The 19,845-nt window shown below is 34.6% G+C and overlaps 1 protein-coding gene across 6 annotated transcripts in view; it reads right to left on the bottom strand.

Annotated features, from left to right (window-relative positions):
• The window catches only part of PHKB (phosphorylase kinase regulatory subunit beta), a 57,440-nt gene that overhangs the window by 21,529 nt on the left and 16,066 nt on the right, over window positions 1-19,845 (bottom strand). For all 6 annotated transcript variants that reach the window (XM_088530870.1, XM_088530871.1, XM_088530869.1 and 3 more), the window contains 8 exons: window positions 19,708-19,823; window positions 16,786-16,849; window positions 11,498-11,593; window positions 10,161-10,358; window positions 9,465-9,522; window positions 7,507-7,584; window positions 7,077-7,235; window positions 2,884-2,978 (listed from right to left, as the gene is read on the bottom strand). In XM_088530870.1, the coding sequence (XP_088386996.1) occupies window positions 2,884-2,978; window positions 7,077-7,235; window positions 7,507-7,584; window positions 9,465-9,522; window positions 10,161-10,358; window positions 11,498-11,593; window positions 16,786-16,849; window positions 19,708-19,823 (864 nt within the window). The remainder of the gene's footprint in view (window positions 1-2,883; window positions 2,979-7,076; window positions 7,236-7,506; window positions 7,585-9,464; window positions 9,523-10,160; window positions 10,359-11,497; window positions 11,594-16,785; window positions 16,850-19,707; window positions 19,824-19,845) is intronic.

Below are 19,845 nucleotides of genomic sequence, written 5' to 3'. Positions count from 1 at the left end.
TTTTAGAGATCCTGCAAAGAACATTAGAATACTAGAAAGAGCACTGTTGGCTTACTGCCTTCTAAAATTAAAATCATGTTCAGAACGACAAATGAGAAAAGCAGCTCTGTATTTTGGCAGGGTAGAGCACTTACTATACAATCAAAAGGAATAAAAGTGCTTCCTCAGTAGCCCAGTGACAAACTCCATATAAAACCATTAATGATGTTTTTCAATGGCAAGTAGTTACAATGATTACATTCAGTGCCACCAAAATATCAGAATGTACCTTATATGGAAGTCACATTCATCCTAAAATTATTCTTCAGCATTTTTCTGAAGCCATTGTATATGGCTTCAAAGACAAATAAAGAGCCTTTCTTTTGGTATACTGTCTTCCAAAACAAATCTTCCAAATCTTCCCAGCTTACTGCCTATAGGAATTAAATTTATAAAAACAGAAATGCTTTTCCTTTCTATTCAACTAAATAATTCTTTAGCTATATGAGAAAGAAGATATCATTAAGGAAACTGGTTTTAAGTTATGAAAACATAATTAACTAATGTGTGTGGTGTTCTCATTTCGTATTTTTAGTCCATTTCCTAGCACTTTAAAGCAAATGCTTAACACTGATTTTGCATTAATTAACTCAATTAGATAAAATAGCATAATCAAATATTTAGACCAACTCTTTAAGCAAGGTCAAGGCAGTCAGCTGAAACTCATTGAAGTTTGCCCACTTCAACTGCAAGAGACATTTGCTGAGAAAACACACACAGCACATGCATATATGCATCTGCCTTTCACTTTGGAACCTTGTTGAAAAAATCTCCTCTGAATGATGACAAACTTGATTTAAAACCAGGAGCAGCAAACGTTCTGCCCTGATACTAACATAACAGTGTAACAACCCACGTATGCTACCTGCTTCAATACAAACCTGTCGTGGTCAGTACCCTGGACACTCACCATTCCAGCTACATTTTGCTAGAGCACTGCTCACAGGTTACAGTGGCCTTATACACCTTATACCACACCTGTCAAATTCTCCCTACTTCAGAAGTACTGCCCTGTTTGTAAGCCACTTTGGGAAGTACCCACACTATCTTTTGAAGAATTTCATCTTTTATAAACCAAGCAAAGCACGCATCACTATCTTACAGCAAAGGAGTACCATCATAGGAGGGCAGGCAACATCGGGCCCTCATGGCATCTTTGTCTTGATCATTTGTTTGTTTCACACTTAGGATACTGAACAACTGACAATCTCAAATCCTCTTGTGCACACAAGGATATCCATAGTAACAGGGATTGCTGAGCAACCTTGATTTAAGTGAGATTTCCATACAGATTTTATAGAAGAAACCCCCTTGAAAGCAAGAAACCAAGAGACAAGAAAATATCTGTCTTGTTCATCAGTAATCTGCTCAAGAATCACTGCCCTTCGAATGCTGACAACAAAAATATTATTATTATTGGTCTCAACTATGGAAACTTTCAGGCAAAATTTGAGCATTTAAAGGGAAAGATTATTAAGCATCAGTTCTATCAGGTTGCCTGTGAGCAGCACAATTACACATTCAAATGGTCTATGCTGATCTCCTTTTATTTTTGGTTTTAAGTGGCCAGAATTAGTTTCATTGGTGATGAAGCAAAAAATCAAAATGAATCTGTTTCAATTATAATTTTCAATTCCCTGAACAGTGTTTAGTCTTTAGAATCCTTACTATATTGCTGAATTTTGCCTACTGTTGCCTAAATAAATTCTTTATTGACCCAGAAACGAACCAAAAGGGAATAAGATAGGAGAAAATAAGTCCCTATGCCTGCTGATTTTCTGAACAAAAATTGGATGGGCTGCAACACTCAGTACAGGGTAACTGTTTCTAATGACACTCTTAAAAGTACGTATGCTGTACAATTTCTGGAGTATTTATAATCCCATGATGTATGAACAAACAACAGGAAGTGGGAAATGAAGTCTCGGAGCTTGCACTATCTCCTATGAACAGAGCGGCAGTGCTGCCGGGTGAACAATGAGAAGCCTCGTTCATAGGTAATCAGACGGTACCAGGCATTTGCATTACCTTGGTAACAAGAAACAGTAGAAAACAAAGGGTTTAAGCAGCATTTGGACAGAACAAGAAAAATAGATGTCTCAAAAGACATTTGTTCATTTCTTCCTTGCAAGATTTTAAGATAAATACTTCATATTTTATGATTTGCTAAGAAATATACAGAGCTAAAAGAGAAACTTTTCAAATATATATTCCTTACATTTTAGTTACAGATTGTCATCCATACAGTTCCTACCTCCGCAATTAGAAAGTTGCCTGCCTGTGGACTATGATCCTGTGCTGTTAATCTACCCACTGGAGATTTGAATTAAAAGGTCCTAATAATTCCTCTTCTTTGAGCATTCACAACTGGTGTGCATGTAAGCTAAACAAGGAACACATATGTGTGTACCATACACAGCAAAAAGCAACTCACCCTTGCAGCTCTTAGGAGCTCATCATAGAAAAATACTTACAGGATTTGGAAAATTCCACATTTAAGTAGTAACTAATTTAAAGGATTAAAAATAGCAGCTTTCTTCTCACCTTCCTAACCTTTCTTGCATTTCAAAGAAACATATACTTATCTATTAGCAGTTATTAAACTTTTGTTTAATCTATCATCTTTTTAGAATCTTACTATATAATATTACTATATACTATGTAATCTTACTTACTAATCTTACTATAATATTCCTTACAGAATCCTCCATCAATTAAGAAAGTGTACATGAATTTAGTATTTTCTTAGCACTTTAATTCTAATATACAAAAACTTACATAGCACACTGATGATATTTCTTCAGTCAATGCATTTAAATTGACTTAAGCTAAGCTTATGCTTACCTGATTTGAGAATCTCAAGCTAACATTCCTCTGATCCTGTGGAGGTACGTAACGTCCTATTGGGTCAATATCCTTAGGACTTACTAACTCGTCAGCTGAAAGGAAACACAATAAAAATCAAAATGACTTGAGTACTTGCCACAGTTTCTGAAAAAGATATAGGCAAATGTATTTTATATAGTCGGTTCTGCTAGCATCTTCATTTTAGATCAATTTACAAACTAAAACAACCTGCAAAATTACATCAATTTTAAAACCTGTGTCTTCTAAGTATCATTTTTCCTACAGCCAGTTATAACACTGTATATTTAAAAAATGCTTCATTTTTTTTTCTAGAGAAATAAATATGCAGACAAGATACTCTGCAAGTATACTGCAAAAGAGCATATGCAGACAATATACTGAGCGCGCGCACACACACAAAACAAAACTTTTGCCCATAATTTATGGAATTATTCTATTGCTTTGAATAGAAATTCAGGCATCAAAGACATATTTAGCCCTGAAGAACATAGAGCCTCTGTCTTAAGGTCATATGTTACATATCCATAATCCTAAAACTGTAGCTAAATATCAACGAAGATAGCTCAAGACGAAATTCTGTAAAATAATTAGATATACATGAAAATTGAGAAGAGGCAGTGTAGAAAATGTTCAGTGGAAAAACCTTGGCTGTCCTGAAAGGAAATCAAGCACTTCAGTCAAAGCAGCCTATAAGAAAGTTTCAACAAATGTCTTAACTAAGGCTCATTAAATCCTGTGAGCTATTACAACCTTTAAATAGGCACTTTCCCATCAAAATCTCATTTTGCATGAAACAGCCCAATCCTTCTTTGATTTTTGCTATAGAGGAGGTCACAGTGCGTTTTCATGTCTCCTATAAGTAAGTCAACAGTTACAATGGGAAATGAACTGTTAGTCCAAAAGACAAACAACTGATTATGGCATTACCTAAATTCAGCTGCAATTCAAAACCAAACTACTGCTTTGATGATGAAAATGCTGCTGAACACTACCCTGTTCTAGTCCAGGCTTGGGTGTGTTTTAAAAGCATGGAGAGCAGAACAGAAAATGCAGGGGCAAATGAAAGGACACTGAAGGGGCCGAGAGGGAGGCAGGTGCTGCTGGTTGCTGTGCCAGGGCTGCGGCCACCGCCCCGGCGGGCCTCCTGCGCAGAGAGGCAGCCCGAGCCGGCAGGAGCAGCCCTGGCCCCCCGCTCCCGCCTGCTCCGGTCTCCTCCCAGCCGCAGCCCCGCTCCTCATTCCCTTCTCTGCAGCATCCCACTTCCTCCAGGAAACATCCTGCAGGGCCACAGTGCATGCTCAGCTGGTTATTTAAAGAAAAAATATCTGGATTTTGGAAAATTATCACATACACTGTATTAGCCTACAGGCACAAGTTACAAAAACATATTTTAAAGAAAACACTGAACTGAGCTTGAGTGCACATAAGCAAACTTCTGATGTTGTCTAAAGGCATTTAGGACTCTTTAATTACTTATATTAATGTTGATGCTATAAAAGAAATTAACTAGATTATTGCAAAATCAATAGCCTTTTTGCCTCATAGTTTTTAAAGGCAAAAGCTGTTTCCAGAATTCTTTCTCTTTTTCCACTGTTGTTTTACATTGACTTATACTGCTCTGCAATTAAAATATGTAGCCAAAATATTTTTTTCATTGAAGTAGTTATGTAAGTATAGTAATATGACATTTAAAGTAATTTTCAATATTTACAACTGTATTTAAAGGAAGAATTTCAGTAAATTCTCCTCACCATAATCACAAACGCAGGTTTATTGGAATCCAAAGGCAGAGCTTTCTTTATTAACTCATCATTTGTATTAGCAAAAGCTGACAGAATTTAATCCATTCGGTTCTATGCTCTAGAAATACTGCTACAAAACAGTAACCTAGTTCCAGGCTGTGCTGAATCCACACAGCAGGATACAAGAATCATGAGGAACAGTACCAGATAGTTAAAAGGAAGCAACTAAATGAAAGACTAAAGTAACAGTGACTGTTCAGCTGTGTTAAACAGATAATACCTTGTGTCCTGATATGACTTCCTGTATTCTGAAAAGGTGTCTATTGGGAGGACTTCGAAAACCTCATCCAGACATAGAAATTGCCTTTGAAAAATTGCATCACTGTATTCAAAATGCATGCCCTTTGTTATAAGACAAGCAAAAAGGGGCATCTACTTAAATTGCACGGGCAACCTATTACACACAACCATAGCTTATGCATGTGGAGGGTACCTACTGCTGCTGGCAGATAGTTTCCCTGCTTCCATGGATCAGAGTTACAATTTGAACTTTTCTAGTACTTATCGTATCTCTGTGAGAGGCAATGAGATGTGTAAGAATTGACTCAGTCTCATGTTGCTGCTTTTCGAGAAATCTGAACAGCAACAGGCAGACATTAGGCCCACAGACAGCAGGGAGGTGGGGCTGTGTTCCTGCCCACACAACAGAAACCAGGAGGCTGAGAAAAAATAAAGTTTTAATTGCTACCCCTGAGGCAAGACCAGCAACTCCTGGAACAGATGATGAAAAGGAAAACTAGCACCTTTTCTTTCCAGAAATCAAAGTGTTTGGAGTCAGGCTTTCAATTAATTACCCACCACCACTACCACCAAGCAAAATAACACACAAGAAAAGGATCCCATCAAGGACAAAATTCAGTACATTTGCCAACAGCACCTAGAAAGAAGCAAAATTAAAAGTATCAACCCTAAACAGGTACGAATAGAGTTCTTGATACTTCATAATCAGCACTGCTGAACAGATTTAACTTTGTGATAAAATTTGCAAGCTCTGTTTGCAGCAATATTCAGAAAAGAGGAAAAATATTGCAGCGGACTAAGGGAAGGAAGAAAAACTTTAGAACACAGAGAAAGTTTAAAAATTACAAAGAAGGTAGAAGTAGCTACTAATAACATTTCAAAAAGTGATATAGCATGCTTAACAAGAATAGTATTTAAGAAAGAATGGAAACAAAACAGGTTAGATAAACGGTATTTTGCAAACAATAAATATAACTTATTTAACAAACACTCTTCAGGTATGAAAATACACAAATACTAACATAGGATGAATACTAGGAGATTTAGTAAAGTGAGACTACTGTACAGTACTGTCTGTACTATAAGGAAACACTTTCAAACAATATTTCACTAATTTTAGAAGGTTAAATCAAAAAAAAAAATTTACTAAAGATGAGAAATTTCCTGGTGCATTTAACTACAATATTGCCAAAAATAGAATGCATTATGCAATGAATACAGTGAAGCCGATCACACAGCATACTGGGCTGACTCTACTCTTCCATATTGACAGATATGAGCAGCTCTGTCCAAGTCTTTACTTTTTAATATCCCCTTCAATCTTTTACATTTTTACTAATGACAGCTTGCTTCCCTTACACTATGTTCAGAAAAAAACATACTTAGAACAAAATATACTAATTAATAACTCTTTAGAATAAAGACTGATCTTTCTCCTACAAGAAATATTAAGAAACCCCTGTGTTCAGTAGAATATTTTCACAATTGTTTTGCACCAGTCTTTGATTCCTCTCAAATAAAACTACAAGTTTGTGACTGAAATTCACCATACTATAATGGGCAGCCTTCAAAATGCACCTTCAAATGCTCATCCAGTAAGGGTAAAACCATCACAGACTAAAGAAAACATTATCACTTTTATGTGAGATTGCAGCTGTTCAGAATTTCAACTTACCTTGCTTAAATTTATAAAGAATCTGAACTGTTAGAATCAATTCATAAACATCATTGCACAGATACAGGTGCAAGTGAGAGAGAGAGAGTTAAATGAGAGTAAGCATCATGTTTATGTAATATAGCTTCTCAGCGGGACAGCCATGAAGAAAGAAAACAAAAAAAAAAGCAAATGAGAAGCCTACCACACTGAGACATTTTGATTCTACAAAATAACCTAGTGAGCTTCACAGTGTGCTGCACGCAGCATGAAAATCTAACATCAAATGAAGAATAAAAAGCAATTTTTGTCTATTACATATGAACAAAGGCAGAGGACACATGCCACCCACACTCCATTATTTAAAACTTAAGCCAATATTTTTGTTCATATTCAAGAAAAACACTAGCCATACAAATATCCCTCACATATGACAACTCAAAACCTGATAGAGTTTGAATTCAGTTTCTTACCCAGGAGCTTTGCAATGATGTAAACTGCCTGTCCCCACAGGAAAAACTTTCCATCACGTCCATTGTTACTAGGAAATCGCTTCTGACTGCCAGGGTTTTTCTTTTCCAGATCAACAAAATCAGCTGGCACATAATAATATTTGGGTACAACAGGACACCCTATGGAGTTGTAAAATTAATACTTTAAGTAAATATATGACATTCCATTTCATTATACGACTATTTCCCTAATAAAATGAAATGGGTTGAAAAGAAGAAAAAACTGATCCTGAATCACCACTCATTGTTATCTCTCAAAACCACCATTAGTGTAATAAACCAAGGGCTATACCAAATAGTACTTGAGTGAGGAGGAATAACAGCACAAACTATGAAATTTACAGTTATACCAGCATAATTTTTCCAAATAATAAAATGATTGTCACAATACCTTCAGAGGTATGTTGAAGCAAAGGTTCGAGAAGATCCTGATACTCCTTTACTTGAGAAGAATTTCCTCTAAAAACTCCTAAAAATAACAAAAATTAATTCATTTAATGGATGGGGAAACTGCTCTGTGAACTCAATGTTCGTAACAGTGAAAATGAACATACAAACAAAAAATGTGAACATGTGAACAAAACTGGGTTGTTTACGGACTATGATCTCTCCCTTCTTATTTAACGGAGCTGTGTCCCACTCTTACAGAGGTAACCCAATTCAGTTATCAGGAGTTGCCTAGATACTCAGTACTCTAGTATACATTTGCTCAAAAAACATACTCTTCGCATATGTAGGATGGACAAAAAGGCTTTCAACAGAACCAATATTTACAGTGTAGGAGCTTGAGTTTTATCTATCTTTATTTTAATTACATTTAACTGTAATTTACTCCTTCCATGTCTTTGTGTCTTTGCAGGTTTGTAAGTCGCTCTGTAACTCTGCATGTACTTAACATAACTTACAAGTTTTTAAACAATAAAATGGACAATCTTGTTTACTTCGTTTTTTTCAGTTTATTCTACAATCACCAGTTTTGTTTTACAACCACGAAGTACTGTAAAATCTTTGCAAAATATATAAATGTTGCTGTACTTTGTTTCTTATGCACAATTTTAATGTGTCTATTGAGCTTAGATAATTTCATAGCTGCATGACTTTAATACCACAGCTTCACAAAAAATTCAGAACAGTTTTTGCATATTTAAACCATTTTTTGTCTGTAAGTGTTATAGCAAAGAGCATACCAAGCCTTATTGCCTTCAGAAACCCAGAATGTTTCAACCTACTCATGACAATACACTTATAAAAGGAAAAAGCACAGCTTAGTGTCTAATCTAAACACATATGCACATAGTATCTACTAATGAAATTTCCTATTTCATGAAATTATGATAAACAAAAAATCAGGGCAATATTTGTGAGGTGTGTAATTTGTTTTTTTTTTTTTCTTTATAAGAAAAAGATGTGAAAACTATTTCTTTATTTTACTGCTAATAGGAAAAGATTTTCTTTTTTTTGTTGTTCTTTCCAAACCACAAGTGGGCAGCCTAAAATATCAGTGCTTCTCTCCTGGATTTTGGTATCATTCCTAATTATACGTTCAAAAATACGTTCGTGATGGTCATAGAAGAGAGCAGAGAGCAGATTTCAGTGCACCAAGTTTACTTGAAAAACATTTCACACTCTGAAGAAAAAATACTAAATGTTATAAACTGCAGCCAGAATCTCATCCATTTACAAAGCAGGATAACTGTAACCCTTACTCATTTTCTTATTCAGACTTTATGTGAATTTGGCTTCCATCTTGAAATCTCCCCATTAACATTTCTGGTACGTCTCTTAATGTCAACACAAGGTTTGTAGGTAGTGGTAATATCTTTATTAGAAAAGCTGGCTACATGGAAAAGTTAGGCCTGGAAGCACAGGCCTTTCAAAGAACAACTTGATCAATAGTGTCCTTATGTCCTTCTTTCTTCTCTTCTAAATTGTTTCACTTGCCAGAGAACATTCAACTTGAAAAGGTCTGCTGCAACATCCAGTTTATCAATATACTCTTCCTCAGCAGCAATAATTCCACTGCTCTTATGTTCTGTGAGATTCTGACAATTATGCAAGGCTTTAAGACTTGAAAGTCAATGCAACAGTTAGTGGCACTGCTGCAAACATCAGAAAAGCACATATGGAATTGCATTTTAAAAGCAGAGTTCACTTTAAAAATGCTGAAATACGTGTTGGGGGGGGGAGTGGGGAGGTATTTTTTCCATCCTGAAGCAAAACTCTGAGTGACATACTTATCACTGAATTATGGTTTATTCTTCCAGGACAGGAAAATTGTTTTATATTTTTCCTTTTTATGACCCATCTCTACAATGCCTTTATAGAGGAAGAATGTAAAGCCATACTTACCATCAATTATCATGAAAATAAAAAACAGAGGGAATTCACACTCAATGCCATCAAAAAGCTAAAAAGGATTAAAATGAGACATTTCAACATTTACGTTTAAAAAAATGCATTTGCAAATCCTACTGAACCTTTTCAAAGCAACAAGAAACAAACATCAATGTGAAAATACTTTAGTACACAAGCTCTGCCTTTAGTTTACAATTTTTGCCGTACTAAAAGCAGTTTCACTGTGCCTTCACAAATGCTACAGCTTGTTTTTAAACAGAATAGTTTTATCATCTACATTTTTATCTCCCCAAAGAAACTGGGATTTTTTTTTCCATTTATGCAACCTTTACTGATAAATACTGTGGTCAAAAGCAAAAATCTTTTCTATTCACTCAGATTATAGTCAGCTGTGAAATAAAATAATAAATAACTTTCCTATTTGTTATGTGAAATCAACTGTGCCCTAAATGTAAACGGAAGCATATGCATTTACAAAACAAATTAACAACTAACTTGCTGATTTAGCAATCTTTCAAGACTGCACAAAAGCCATCTCATTCATCAGAAGCAATTAAGAATCACTGCGGAATTCAATATTCTGAAAACTGGTTTTGCTTGTTTTTATGCTTTTTATTTATTTTTTTTTCTTAAGCTTAAGGACTACCTAAATATTTTAGAAAACCTTATATAGGCCGTGTATTTCTTTACCTTAATTTCTGCTGGTTTATAATAGCGCCGTGTTTTGTCCTCCAGTGCTGTTCTGTATCCATCCCTCAGAAACCTTTTAAACCCATATTTTCCTTTCAGTTTTCTAACAACTTTTTCTAGTGTTTGACTGAGCAAAGCCTCATCATCCAAAGCAAATGCAGGATAACTAAGACAAGGCAGAAGAGCTGCATCAGTATTCTATAGAAGGAAAGAGTAAAATAAGACATTCATTAAATCTCTGAAATCATTTGATATACATAAAGAGACTGTGTGAAATTATCGTGAATTAAAAGCACAAGAAAAACTATTAACTAGTACATCACCACTACAGGACTGCTTACAGAAACACAAAAATCTTAAATTCTAATTCTGACATGACATGGCATTTTTTTCCGCTTTTTTCTTTTTGCTGATACGGCTAAGGAACACTCAGTTCAATTATACATTCGTGCCAAAATCAATGAGGCCAACCCATAAGTATAAATAAATAAATAAATAGGATTCTAAGATTGCTTCTACAGCATTCTAAGTAAAGTAATTTATCAATCCAGTTTCTGCTGGAATATTTCAAATCTCTAACAAGTAATAAATAGCAAAAGACATCCAAAAGAATGCTAGTCTATAAAGAAGTAGCTGACAGTGCCTTTTATTTTAATTATCCAGTGTTATATTTCTATTATAACTCTTCTATAAAATGAGTACACTATTAATGTTGGAGACTAACAGTCTGTTTCATGTGCAAAATACTATCAGGTCCCGTAACAAACAAAAACACATCAACACTCTGCTATCAATCATTTTAATTTACTGACTTTCAGAAATTAAAATTACCTTTTGAAGTTAACACTAACATAGAAAATCTTTTTGATAAATCTGTATGTATGTTGCTTAAATTTACTTGCTGATAAATACTTATTTGTAATAATAGTTTTATAATGAGAAGAAATCTTCTATATTTTTCAATTTATAAAGAACCTTTTTTTCCTAGATATAACAAATTAAACCTGAAAGAAATATAATGTTTAAAAAGTAAAGACACTGAGTTTATTATGGAAATGATTACAGAACTCAGTGATTAGGCCAACTCCATCACCGGAAAGACTGCAAACTCCACTTAATTTATTGCATTCTGACCTAATATTTTATGCCATGGTAATACCATTTCAGAGAAGCACCCATAGCACGGTGACATTTAAGAAGCAAAAAAATCTAAAATCTTCCCAACAAATTCCTGTTATTAATAAACAGAATATAACAGCTATCACGAAGCTAACAATTATGTTCATAGCAATTTACTTTCTTCACACTGTTGAGGTGAATTCCATTTAACTACTTACATGAGACCTTGACTCCCTGGGTAGCAAAGAACACAGAGTCTGCCTGTTACGGTTATGGGCATCAAAATCCACAAATATGACAGACCAAGAGCAGCCCTGTAAATAAAACATAAAATTAATATAAAGGCAAGGGAAGATAAAACAGGATTGCCCAGTGAAACTAACTGAAAGTAACTTTGTTTTATTTAGGTTAATCTGTAAAAGTCTGGGAGCTGACAACTTTAACAAGAAAAAGAATCACAACACAAGTTGAATCCATTTTAAACTTAAGTACAGGTAAAAGATTTTTTTAAGAGTGAAAGAATTTCAGATAATAAAAACTTTAAGTTTTTTTTTTTTTTTGTCTACTAGCAATTACGAATGTAACACTCATTCAAGCTATAAGCTCTTCCATTATTTCTTGTACAGCAGGGAATGGTGACTGCATTAAGAACAAAAAAGAAAAACCACAGTAGTTGCTTCACTCTCTGTCTGTAGCAACTGTTCCAAGTGGTAATGCTGAATATTTTATTACAAGAGAGAAACAAATACTTGGATATTCATCAAAGGTATCACTTTGAAAAAGGACATCCATAACAAACAAAAAGTCTTGCTTTTCTGACGTTATATTACACTTCATAATACGCATATCCAACTCACTTCTCAGGAGAAATTCAGGAGAAATTAAACATTTAGTAAAAAGTACATGAAGGATGGCGATGCTGATCTTTTCATAAAATTGGATAGTATCTTTTACGTGAAGACCATTTTTCCAGATTCTCTTACAGGGCTTTAAGAAGAACAAAGTCTTGAAAGCCTGAAAGTTTTCTCAGCAAGAAACTCAACTGCAGTTTTAAATAGCTGGCATGCATTTAGACAGTCTATTTTCATTGTTTTCCTACAGCTTTATATGAAATTTAACCTCAAAATATCCAATATATGACAGGTAAACATATTTTATATATAAGAACAAATTATTTTATTTTTATGCTCATCACAGACTGAATAAAAAGACCTTTCCGGCTCCAGTCATTAAGTCTTTCTAAAAGCCAGGCTACCCCTAAGTACTACCCACTTGTCTCTAATATAGAGTCTAATACAGAAAACTAATATAGAAAAAAATAGCTCACACAAATAACTGAAATTACTATAACAAGATCAAATTTGAAACAATGATCATTTTCAAGTGGCCATTTCCCGTGTGCAAATGCTCCCACTAAAGCAGGAGGAGAGAAAAGGTTTCCTATGCCACCATTCTTGCTATGCTGTTGACCAAGATCTGGTCTTTAAAGAAGAAACTGAGGATGCCGCCAGAAAATACTTTTTTGAAGACCTGTCACAGAGGAATTCACTACAGCTACGACTTCCAACTCTCAGACCATTCACTTTGGGGGAACAAAGCATTCTGAAGAAGTCAGAAGCGAAATTTTCAGTCAGCAGACATATCATCTACGGAAGAATTTAGGACACTGATGTAGTTTTGAATTTTGAAAGCCATTGCTCTAGGAAGATCAATATTATCAACATCTACTGCTTGGCAAATCTCATTTTCCCATAACGTTCTTTAATTTTACACTATATGAGCCAGTTGGCTTTTTGACACTTCCTGAAGCACTCAGAAAAAAATTCCATAGCTGAGACATTGTTTAATCTTTAAACATAAGCCACATTTTAAAGGGGAGAGCAGCAGGCAGTTTCTTGGAAACCCTATAATTACCAGTAAAAAAAATCCAGTTCACAAATGAACAGGTTATGCAGCTAAAACAGAATTCTTGCAGTACACTTGGGAATTCTCAGCTCATTAGCACTAAAATTTACTCCAATCTACCTCTGGATGATGATTCATTTAAGAATGATGTATTAATACAAACTAAAACCAGAAGTTTGGGTTAACCATTTTATGCCCATAAAATTTAAAATAAGAAGTTTTGGTATTTTTAGTAGCAATGATTCCAAAGTACTTGGTAAAACTGAACTGAAACACAGCTGCTCCCTTTTATAATTCTTCCATAGCCAATTCCCACCAGCATCAGCAGAAGTTATAATGGTACATGGATATCAGGATTGATCTATGATTAATTCACTACTAAGGGTTATAATAGAATTCTACTACTAAAGTAATATATATTAACCACTTCATAAAGATCTAAAACTCTTGTTTCAGAGATACACAGTACACTGGGGGAAAATTAAGTTTAGCATGGGATATTAAAATGAACTAAATTAAGAGCCAAGTGTAGTCCTAATTGAAAAAGATTATTAATCACTGTACTAATTATTTTTAACTTGTTTTTAAGGTTATATAATCTGTTGTACCTGAAATTGAGACTAAGATCGATCTTAACTTCTAAATAGTTACTCAGTGCATTGACATCACAGTTGCAGTAACCTTTAGAGTAACACAAATACCACGAGGATTGTGTGAAAACCCAAAAGCAAAAAAGGGAATGGGAATTCTTGATAAATGTCAGACGGTTGTTATCACTGTCAGGACAATGGCCGAGATGCAGACAACGGCAGGGGTACTTTTATGAAGCAGCCCTTGGTCCCCTGCCCTGCCCTCAGGCTCCCCATCTCTATGCCAGTCCCTTTGCCCATCTGGTTTCAGTGCATCCAGTTTCATGCACATCCTTGCCACCATGCTCAACATCTGAAACTTCTTCCCTGAAGCGCTGAGCTGCACTGTGTAATATTTCTGTTCCATGAGGGCCAGTCACCTAAATATGCAGCTCATAATGAGCGCATCTATCAACTCTTCTATTTAGCAGCAGTTTGGAACCCAGCAGCTACCAGCAGCAGTCACAGGAACTTTGGGATAATCAATTATTATTTTCTTCAGAGCATCTGCACATGTTCAGTATATTTAACACATTTGATTTAAGTGCAAGTTAAGGAAGACCAAGCACAGACAGAATACTGAGGCAATATATCTCTCAAAATTTTTATTAATGTGAATTTGTGTGATTTCTTAATTTTTTCTTCAATCTTTCTTTTTCATCATTTCTTAATGATGATTTTGTGGGTTGCACTAGTGCAGGTGCAGACAAAATCCTCTTGAGGTGCTCAGCAGGATTTCTCAAAAGAAACTGGAGCACAGCTGGAGATGAGCACAAAGACTGACTCTGCTGCAGCATGACTTAAGGTCAAAATGATTTCTGGTATGTAAAATCTCTTGGAAATAAACTTCTAAAGCATTTAAACTGGTTTTGATTCAGCAGTTTATTCTGCCATTTCAGAACTTAGTAAAATATCATTTTCAAAGTAACACTCATAGGGGTCGTGTAAGATTAATTTTGGGGTTGCCAAGGCACATTTATGCTGTGGAAGCCAAGAGCAAACTTCCTACTGTTTTTAACAGTACAAGACTGAGCACACAAATCAGCTTACAAAACACTTCCCCTTTTTCTTTAGGAGGAAATGTTAATATAGCAAGCAAGCTTCATTAATCTAGACTAAAATATGGACTAAGCTTTTCAATTTACTTGTAGTTTCTAGAAAGATGCTTACAATGAAACACATTATTATTATAAGTCATGTCTGAAAAATAATAAATATTTTGCACTGCATTTCATCAGTAAATATAACACAGCTATATGTCCACACACTCTGCACAACTGCAAAATTTCTGCAAAAGAGCAAACAATATATAAGCCTTATATTTTATTTTTCAGTTAAAGATTAAAGAGCTCTGAATTAATTCCACAGAAATAGTAACTAGTACTTTATATGACTACTCTGATCCATTCATTATATTTTACTTATCAGAAAATGAAAACACAAATAACCAAGCATTTTTAATCAAATCATATGGAAGAAAACTTAGAGTATAATTTTGAACTCTCATTCACACATTTATCATAAAGGTTTATTGTATATGGTAGGTCATACAGAAAGCCCTTCATCATTCTTGTTTGCTGGTTTTTTTTGGTTGGTTTGTTTGTTTAAATCAGCTTCTCTCCTTCTCTCTTATTTTATTTATGACAAATCAATTAATTTTATCAGGTTTCTTAAAGCTGAATATTTGAAACATACAAATATCACAATCTCAGCGTCAGCTCCATCTGAGTTGCAAAAGAGCACCAGTATTACAGAAAAAGAAAAAAGCTGTCCTTGCCATCAAGAATATATGGATTTTTTTAAGAATATATATATATATACACACACATATATATAAAAGTAATATCTCAGATCAAGGTCACAATATAAAATTATTAAAACCTATAAAGATCATATACTGCTTCTGAACAACTGCTTGGCTTCAGAAAAAAAAAAGCTCAAGTATAAAAATAAGCTACTGATCACATTTTTTTAAATCAAATTTTGGACGCTACTCAGCCCTAGAAGAGGTACTGCAAAACTAGCATGTTTCATCAATTAACATATAGTTTTTATGAAATGTAAGCATTTGGGTATGTGAACAAGGCAGAATGAAAGCCTCCAAGGAGACACTGTAATATGGAAGGCTTCATCAGTGCACACTCAGCTCACTACTTCGTGGCTTGACCAACCTATCCCCCTCTCCAGATAATTTACAGGCAATCGTAACCAGCAGCTTTACGACTATTTCTGCACACACTTGATGTTATTGAACTTTCTGTTCAGCTGCACTCCTACCTTTTTTTCCCATTCATTAATAATAGTGATAGCTTGACAATGACATACCTCCTCCATTTTTGTACATTCTCTAAACCACCATTTCTTTTATTTTAGCTATACACTACCATGGGTAAAACAGCTGGAAAAAAAATTCATGTAAAGTTTGAGGGTGTAGAAGGGGAACCTAAGCCACTAAGAAAAGGGTTTCTTTTTTGACTGACTTTACTGCATCAGGAAAGAATCAGGAAATCCAAGCCATGTGAATGAACAGCAAAAGAAAAGATCCTGCCAGTGGGCAACATACTTTAATTTTAAAGTTGATAAAATAGCAGTAGAGTCATGAACATGTAACTTGTTTAAAGTCACACAAAGAGAGAAATAAGGCAAAGTTTGTATGGAGAGGTAATAGTCAACTGGTAGAACTGTAAAAGACGATCTTTTTTGGCACAGAAGCCCTCTTTCAGAAGAAGATGTAATCATTTAATTTTGGGGTTTTAAATGTAAAAAAAAAAAAAAAAAAGTAATACTTGATAGTGAGGACATTAATGTTATTGGACTTAATTTTTGTACCTGAAACAGGAGCAATCAGTTTGCGATCTAATTTTTTTAAGCTGGAATGGAATGCACTGTGCAAAGTATTTTTAAAATAAGCAGTGATCTATAGCGTAAGCCATTTCTGCTGCGAAATGAGAGAAAGAAAATATATTTATTACCTGATTGCCAAAGAGATTGAAGCCATTAATTGCTTCCAAAGCTGCTTTTGCCAACCCCACAGAGCTGATGAGGAAAAGAAGGATAAAGAATTATCATAATTCAAGACCAGACTAGAATTTAACATATATTCAACAAATCTTTCAGAGCTATGATGAGTATTTTATGCTTAACCTCTGTGTTAATAAAATGATGATGCAGCAAGGTGTTTTTTTGTTTTATTTTGTTTTGAATCCTTTTGAGTATTTTGCTTTGTCTCCAAATGTCAGAGACCATCTGGAAAAAAGTGCTTCTGCTCGCACCTTGCTACTGGACATCTGGCATTATGTTTTCAAGGTCTTGCTAATAGTGTATTAACAGACTAATTAATTGTGCTGTGTACTTCTGTAGCGCAAATTCTGTAGTCAGTTCTCAAGCATTAAACTTTAAGAGACTGATTTCTGGTCAGTTTTCAATATAATAAAAAAAGCATGAATCTAGATTCAAAAAAGAAGGATTTTCTGATGTCAACCTTATAAGTCTCTTACTTCACTAACTCCATGACTAGCATCTACATTGAGAAAACGCTCCCAACAAGCTTTTAAATTAGCAAGTTCATGTTGTAAAATGAAAAAAGCACTAGCCATATATACTAAAATCACTAATCAGTATATACTAAAAATTTAGCTGTTAACTTATATGCTGTAGTACACAGAAAATATGTGCTAGAAGACTAAAAATTGTTTCACTGAAAGTCTAAGACTACATTTTTTAATGAAGCAGCCTTTTAAAAATTAAAAAGAGGATCAACATTCTCTCTCAACACACACATTTTTAAAGAAAAAATTCAAAAATAAGCTAATAGAAAGCTATATACATTTGACAGATTTATATGGAATTTGAGGTATATTCTTTTAAATAATATACAGTTACAGTTAGACTAACTTCAAATATGTCCACTCTACTGCAATAATAATGAGCTAAAGCATTAACATGAAATGTTTAGTTTTTGTACATGCACTCCAAAATTCCAGGTGTTAAGCTCACAGGGCACAAAAAAGCAAACTATTAAACTAGTTAATGTCCCACAGTGCTAGTGTTTTAAAAAGTAACACACAATGCTACCAGTTTTCTGATGGTTTACTATAAAATAAGGGCATTCTAATTACAAAAACCACTTCAGACTGACTGCTTACTAAGTGGCCTCACAAAACTATGGGAACTAGACAAACTAGCTAATAAAGTGAATACCTGTTACAGTCTCTTAGATTGACCGGTAATACAGACTTCTATTATCAAAATGAAGCTGGATATAATTCCTCCTACTTTATTCATGAAACTAAAAACCTAAGTTATGCCTTTGTCTCTCCTCTTAGCTGCCTATGGCCAGCATATCTTCATCTCTCTGCTACATTTCTATATATAATCACAACAGCAATTTATTGACTTTGTTGCTCTATGTGTACCCTAAATGCCTGCCCCAGCTTCAAACTTCTCCTTTAAAATCAAGTTTCATCTTTCTGCTAAACTCTCAAATCCATTACATAGCAGCTTATCTTCCAAGCAGCTTACAATTAAATTAGGATATTTTTACTCAAAAAAGGATGATAAAAGAGACAACAAAAAATGGAGAGAGCAGAACAACAGGAAAGTGGTGAAATATAGATGTCTACCTGGTTAATTTTTTAAAAGTTATCAGAGCTGTGGAAATATGGTAAAAGATAGGAAAAGAAATGAAAGTAGAATGAAGCAGGCTGACATGACAAGAGATTGAGACAGAGTTTAAAAAAAAGACCATAAGGGTAAATTGAAGTGACAGAACAGAAGTATAGGGTTATATATCACCACTGAAGGAAGAAAGTCTTCAGCCTTAGCAAGATAAAAATCAGTGGAAATAAGAATTGAAAGTTTTATCTTCCTATAAAGTCTTTCCATATAACAGAGAGAAAGTTGACACCACTGCCCTCATGTAACAGAATCATTTAGATGCAGCCACTGTGCAACTGGGCGGAATAAACATGAAAAAAAAAACAAACTAAAAAAAGTACGAACTCTAATTAACAGCTGTACTGCTATATACAGATGGTCAAAAAGCATAAAGTATAAGATCTGGGAAAATCTAGGGAAAACAGAAGATACAACTGATGTAACTGAATTCTGGTTCTGATTTCTTTGTTAGTACAGCTATTTCTCTTTAAAAGCTGCAAACAGGGGCTATGTATTAACTTCTTATGCTCACAGTCAGATATTTTAATGGCAAAAATGAAAAATTACTGAGAACCACTAGAGAAGTTGTAGTTGCACAACAGCAGTCACCACTGATAGCCAGATAAAACAAAACTACCTTATCGAGAAAATCATGACTAGCCCAAATACCATTTAAATACTCCTTTAAGAAAGGATATAAACCTTGGCTGAAAATGACATTTAGTCCAGTTTCAACTCTCACTTGAATCAGTCTTGGCTGTAGCCTTGCTTCAAGTCATCTAAAGAAGTTCCAAAAACCTCTAAAAATGCAAGTTCCATATTTTTTTCTGAGAAAATTCTCTGGGGTCTACCTTCCTCATGTGTATTTTGAACCTCTCCAGGTGCAATCTCTAGATGTTACCCTCATGTATCACTGTACGTGCAGAACTTTGCACTTCCTCTTGACCTGCTACTAGCTGAATCCTCATTCCTCCAAGTCCCTCAAATCAGGCACACAAATTTCAGAATCATGCATCTGCAACTGCACATAATTATGGGAATTTGGATACTCAAGTAGCTAAGCATCTATCTTCAGCATGCACTTGATAATGAAATTATAATTCAAATTTTCCAAAAATACATCTGGTAATCCTTAGAGAACCCTAATTTAGTAACTTACATGAGCTCCTACTTTCACACCAGGTATTTCTTACTCAAATCACATTTAATTACTTTGACTGAAAGGTTCTCTCACATACCTTGAATGCAGCTCTGGGCTGCCATTGTTGTATTTATTTCCTCTTTCCCAGACACCAAAGTCAGGTACACGATAGGATCTTTCCACACAAAACACAAGATTTTGAATGAAGGACACCTAGGAGGAAGAACGAAAACTC

This window comes from Tinamus guttatus, unplaced genomic scaffold (assembly GCF_059628265.1).
Source record: "Tinamus guttatus ecotype Peru unplaced genomic scaffold, ASM5962826v1 Tinamus_guttatus_pri_ptg000389l, whole genome shotgun sequence".
NCBI lineage: Eukaryota > Metazoa > Chordata > Aves > Tinamiformes > Tinamidae > Tinamus > Tinamus guttatus.
The sequence above is the reverse complement of the archived record's forward strand: the minus strand, read 5'-3'. Positions and strand labels throughout refer to the sequence as shown.